Source organism: Pteropus alecto, unplaced genomic scaffold, assembly GCF_000325575.1.
Source record: "Pteropus alecto unplaced genomic scaffold, ASM32557v1 scaffold75, whole genome shotgun sequence".
In the NCBI taxonomy this organism is placed as follows: Eukaryota; Metazoa; Chordata; class Mammalia; order Chiroptera; family Pteropodidae; genus Pteropus; species Pteropus alecto.
The window spans coordinates 28457528-28463318 of NW_006440638.1; the positions used below are offsets into that span (position 1 = coordinate 28457528).

Genomic DNA, 5791 nt, shown 5'->3' on the forward strand with positions numbered 1-5791 from the left:
TGAAAACCAAAAAGGGGCAGGAAGAGGGGAAGAATGAGAGGTGGGAAACTCAGCTCCATCCATCAACAGGGAGCCACCCTGACCTCCCGGGGAAGTCGCAATTCATCAGAGCTAAATTAGTCTCACTATTATGTTATGTACAAAAATAAAGGACTCCAGGCTGAACTGCAGGCAGACGCGTCATTTCCTGTGCAGATCTCATCGGGCACAACAGGAACGCAGGCGTCACAGGGCATTGTGTGATGCCCAGCATGAGGTACTCCAAAGGGGGTCACCGGGCATGTCACTGTTTCCATGGTGTAGGGGCTGAGTTCCAGGGCGGTTGACCAGCTGGGCCACCTCATCCTAACACATGCATTGCACCCTGTGCATCCCTTACAGAGGGATAGTGCAGGCACAATCTCTTTGTGCTTCATGACAACCACTGTTTTCCCCACTTCTCAGAAGAACAAGACGCGGCTTGGAGATGTGATTTGAGGCAAGGCGCTCAGGCATTCATAGCTGAGATGGAACAGTGCTTAGAACTCAAGTCCGATCCAACTCCAGTGACCTTTCCACTTAGCTGAACACCCTATCTCTCCATGCAAATGGCATCAGGTGGTTGCTGAGAAAGCTTTACAAAGTGTTACCAGGGTAGTGTTTCTGCTCACCAGCCACCAGCTACTTTTTGTTTGTACAGAAAGGACTTTTTCTTGTAGAGAAAGGCATAATTAATGGGCAACCTCTTAACTTTTTCTTTAGAAATGTCATTCACTTTATTTCAGAGGATAAACAGAGCCCACGTCTTCTGCCCCTGATTCTAGATTAAGCATCTTAAAAGCACTTAAATCATGCCAATTCTCTGCTCAAATGGCTCCCCACTGCCATCCTGCTCTAGTTTTTTACATATCTTATCTCCTTCAACAGGTGTGATAGCCCCTTTTAGACAGGGAACCCCTGCCTTCTTGTATACAGTTGGTGCATATAAATGCCTTGTGATTTGAATTATACTGAGGATGGTGCAAAAGAGATTCGAGGAGTCAGATTCACAGAGACAGAAAGAAGAATGGTGTTTTCCAGGGGCAGAGAAGAAGGAGAAGAGGGAGTTGTTGTTTAATGGGGACAGAGTTTCAGTTTTGCAAGTGAAAAGATTCTGGAGATGGATGGTGGCGATGGATGCACAACAATGTGAATATTCTTTAATGTGCTGAAAAGTACATTGAAAATGGCTAAGACAGCAAATGTTATGTCATGTGTATTTTGCCACAATTTAAAATAAGAGAGAATGATAAGGAAATTCAGATGATTCATTATAAGATAAAGAAAAGAAAGAAGTCCTGTTTTCCGAAGAAGAAAAAGCAAACAAATAATTGGCTATGCTATTTAAAGGTCTTCCTAGAAAGACCAGAAAGCCTGACCAGGTCGGCCCCTCTCAAATACCACCTTGGCTCACTACTACCCACAGTTAACATCAAAGTTCCTGAACTCGGCCGATAAGGCCCTATATTACAGGACAGGAAGAAAAGATTCTCGTCTGCTCACATGAAGTTGAGAAAGCCTTCCTATGAGAAAGCCTTGTCCAGGGCAGCATGAGAGGAGGGAAGACAGCTTACTGGGGAGGGTGAAGCGGCGAGGATGAAGAACAGAGAAGAAAGGAGAAGAGAGAGACGAGGCGGCCTGAGACTTGAGAGAGAAGTGTAGAAGCTTTGGGGTGGGGGCCATTGGGAAAAATTGGGGGAAGCAATATAATTCCCAGCATAGGAGTGAGACCAACATCGGAGAAATGGAGGTAAGAAGACATGGAAGAACGTTTCCCTGGAGTTATGGAGGCCCCGTCTGGTGTGCCCGGAGAGAATGCAGCAAAAGTTACATTATCTCACCAATTACTTGGGATGTGGAACTCATGCCTTATAGAAAGTGCCATCGTGCCAAGACAGGGCCACATGAGGGCTGGGATTTCTAAGAGCTGCCTCTCCTTTCCAGAGGAGACTTGTCACCTCAGGACACTGAGGTTTGCATTTATCCTCACGCATACACCGTGCCATTTCTCCCAGTCCTTGCTCTGGCCGTTTCTGCCCACAACACCCCATTACCCAGTTCAGCCTGACCCAGCCCAGACCTCATCTCCTGCAAAGCCGACCTGGGTGTGGTTCCCCTTCTCCGTGCCCTCAGTACTCCATTCCACTCTCTATCACTGCTTTTGCCAAATGGCCTTATAAGAATTATAATTTATAAAATATCTGTTTGGGGTCTGCCTTCCCCACTAGACTTTGAATACCTTGAAGGTAGGTCGATGTTTATACATCCTTGTTCACCCAGCCATGAACGCAGCACAAAATAGCTAGCCTGTTGTGTAGTCTTGGAAGAAAATCACTTAACGTTTTAGGGCTTTGATATCCTTTCCCTAAAATTGAGCCCAGAGAGTACTGTCACTGAGAGGAGCAAACAGTGCAATGAGTAAGGGAGGGCTCTGCAAACAAATTCAGGAGAGTTCCTGGGATCCTCTCAGAGCTGTAATACAATATCATTAAAGCTTTTATTTCTTATTTCCCAAAGGGGACACTGTATCTTTCCATTAGGAGTTTCCAGACCCATAATCTTCTTCCAGAAATGTGGCAGCCTGCAGGAAAGACCAGATGGGCCTCAGGAGGCCAGGGCCAACCTAGCAGAGAAGACTTGCTTCCCTGGTAGCTGTGCCTCCATTCTAAGGGATGTGTAAAAAACACTGAGGCCCATGGTCAGTCATCAAGGCTCTCGGCGGCTGGGCCCCTGCCAGGAAGTACAGCATCCTCCCACCAACTTACTGTGGTAGCTTCAGACTCACTCTCAGAGCTCCAACTCAGAGCTAGGGTGAGGGGACACTTTAATGAATAAGCCTTTGGGAAGCAGAGCTGGTCCGGATACCAAGTAGAGAGCCTCACCTCCTCAGCACTGAGTTACTGACAGTGACTCAGATCATTTTGTGGCCTCAGATCATTGCTGCCACCTTCCTAGGGATCAGTCAGTGCCCAGGAGTAAGGAGGCACTGCCTAGGCCCTATGGTGCTGGACCAGAGCAGCCTCCACCTAAAATTACCAGGGCTTCCAGTTATAACCCATCTTACTTGAAGAGGCCCTTGCTCACTATTTCTGGGAGGGTTTCAGTCTGTAATAAAAAAAAAAGTTGTATCACAAAAGATATGTTTTTTAGAATAAAGGAGGGAATTTTCCTTTTAGCTCTGTGTAAAACATCTCCCTCTAAGAGAAGAATGATCAAAAACACGTTACATCCAGGGACATTGAAGAAACAGGACCTAGTCATGCTAAAGAAGAAAAGACTCTGAAGGGTTCTTATTTTAAACAGGGAACAGGCATGTTCTGAGTAGCCTCAGGATATAGAATCAAAACCAAAGAGTAGAAGCTCCAGAGAAAGAGGTTGCTACCTCTTGCAACTCAATGTAAGAAAGAACTTTTTGACAGTGTCCGCTGTAGAAGAGGAACCGGCCCACCACCGAAGGTGTTCCAGCCAGTAGTGGGAGGTGCTGTCTCTAATCAGTGATGCTGTCAGAGACACTCCAGCATCCGACAGTGGCGGTGCTAAACGGCCTTCAAGGTGACTTCCGTGTGGGTGCCACATCCTGGAATGTCCCTATCCATTCCAGCTTTGGTTCCAAAGTAAGTCATTGGAGGAAGATATTCTCTCTCTGAAGCTACTATCCACAATATAGACTCAAAAACTAAGGGACAACACTTTAGTAACTGAGAACGGTAACTTGACTGAATAAAGTAGGCAGCCATCTCCCAACTAAAAAGAGACCTTTAAATTATAGAAGTCCCATAGCAATTAGTTAAGAAACGTGGAGAAAAGTTTACCTAGTTTCAGAGTGCATCAACTTAGTATTTAAAAACTTTTCTAGATGATCCCATACCTTGCAGTAGACCCTAAGTGCTGACCTGAGGTTTGGTTATATTAGAAATCAGCACATAGGGCGACTTCTAATATATGACAGAATTAGGGTTTTTAGAATTTTAATGGAACTAAAGAGTCCACGTTACTCTTAACTTGCTTACTAAAAGGATGATGATGCCAAAATAGAAACATCACAGGAAGTAATATTTCTCATTAATAGCATTTTAATTTTAAAATTCTGGGAACAAAATCTGATAATTATCTAGAGTCAACATTTATTCCATGCCTACTCTGAGCTGAATGATGTTTTAGGCATTTTACTTCTAATTAATCCTTTACTAATTCTGTGAGATGACAAGAGAGGTTAAGTGACTTAAGGTCACCGAGCAATTAGGAGGCTAAGCTTGGATTTAAACTGAGATCTGACCTAGCCTGTTCCTGTGAAGAGAAACTCCAAATATAAATTCAAAGACTGCTAATGAGCAGTGTTTTCAAGAGGAAATGTTGCATTTGAATATTAATAGAAACTTATTATTATAAGACTATGGATATACAATTTCCAATATATCAGATAAAGTCCTCGAACACACACTAATATATCTCCTCCATACAATATGGAAAAGGATTCCAACAAAATTTAAATTGAGCTCTCAGATTAGCATGGGTTCATTTTATATCCCACTTTGGTTCTGAGGCTTAAAGCTTTGAGATAACAACATTAAAGACAATAAAGAGCATTGGACCCTCAAAGGACCTTCAAGGTCCCCAAGTTCAGTAACTGTGAAAATGTACTAGTGTCACAGGCTCTCTGGGATTCAAATGAAATCTATGGACCCCCCACCTCCAAAAAAAAAAAGGCACATTCATACAACATTTTAATCACAACTTCATGGTCCTTACTTTAAGAACTCCTGGCCCAATCTTCTTTTATAGATGGGAAAATTGGGGCTCAGAGAAATTAAGTGACTTGCCTAAGATCACACAGCCAACTCATAGCAGAGTCTTGAACCCTTAGCCTCCCAATTCCCAATCTGATACTCTACCACATTGCCCATTCCAAAATTCAGGACCAAATATTACCATTTTTAAAACTGCACATTTCCACCTAAAATACTATTTCCTTCTCTTTATATAGTCCTTAGATACCATTGTATTCCTGTCTCAGTAACGACAGGATAGAGTCACCCAGAGCGGTAATGAACAAGTGGGCTCTCTGCTAGCGGGAGATCATGTGTAAAGACCTTTCATGGCATTTCTTTAAAACTAACGTCATCTAAGAACTGAACCCCACTGTGATTGCAATAAGAATCCTGATAGTCGCATTTACACTTGGCTGTGGGCAGTGGTGTGGGGAACTGTCAACTAGAGGAAAGAAGGATAAAGAATCTAAAACTGGATGGTGTTGCCGTGGTTAGGGAGAAAGGTTCTCCTGTTAAAATTTTATCATCCTTCATTGTTGCCCAGAGGCACAGAAAGGAAGAACAGCCTGGGGGCTGCAAATAGTCTTTGCAAATGAAAGGAAGGGAGGGACAGATGCTCTCAGCAGCGCAGAGGCAGAGCCTGGGACATCACTGAGGGCAGAGAGAAGTTTTTGGCTCAATGCCGGCTACAGAGGACGACGCCCCATGCCCTCCCTGCTGTACTTACTGTCCTCTTCACTCAGATCCCTGTCCATGGTCCAGACGTCCAGCCAAGGAGGTTACTGCCCTTACAGTGAGCTCAAGCCACAGGGATCTGAGGGACAAGCCCTTGCTCCTCCCTGACCAGAAGCCCATTGTTACTCAATTTGAATACAACAGAGGGAAACATCAGAGGGGAAGCACCTTTTCCATCAGAGCAGCTGCTCTGGACCCAATTTACTGGGGCTAGTGGAGCTCCTACTCACCAGACTTTGTCCTTGTCAGGCTCTTGCTGGGTGCCTCTA

At 44.4% G+C, this 5791-nt stretch overlaps 1 protein-coding gene across 1 annotated transcript in view; it reads right to left on the reverse strand.

The window, feature by feature from the left end:
• SSUH2 (ssu-2 homolog (C. elegans)) overlaps positions 1 to 5582 on the reverse strand; it is a 24736-nt gene extending 19154 nt beyond the window's left edge. Inside the window, exon 1 of the mRNA XM_006917572.1 lies at positions 5515 to 5582. Coding sequence (XP_006917634.1) covers positions 5515 to 5542 — 28 coding nt within the window. The 5' untranslated portion in view covers positions 5543 to 5582. The remainder of the gene's footprint in view (positions 1 to 5514) is intronic.
• Positions 5583 to 5791: the final 209 nt, after the last annotated feature.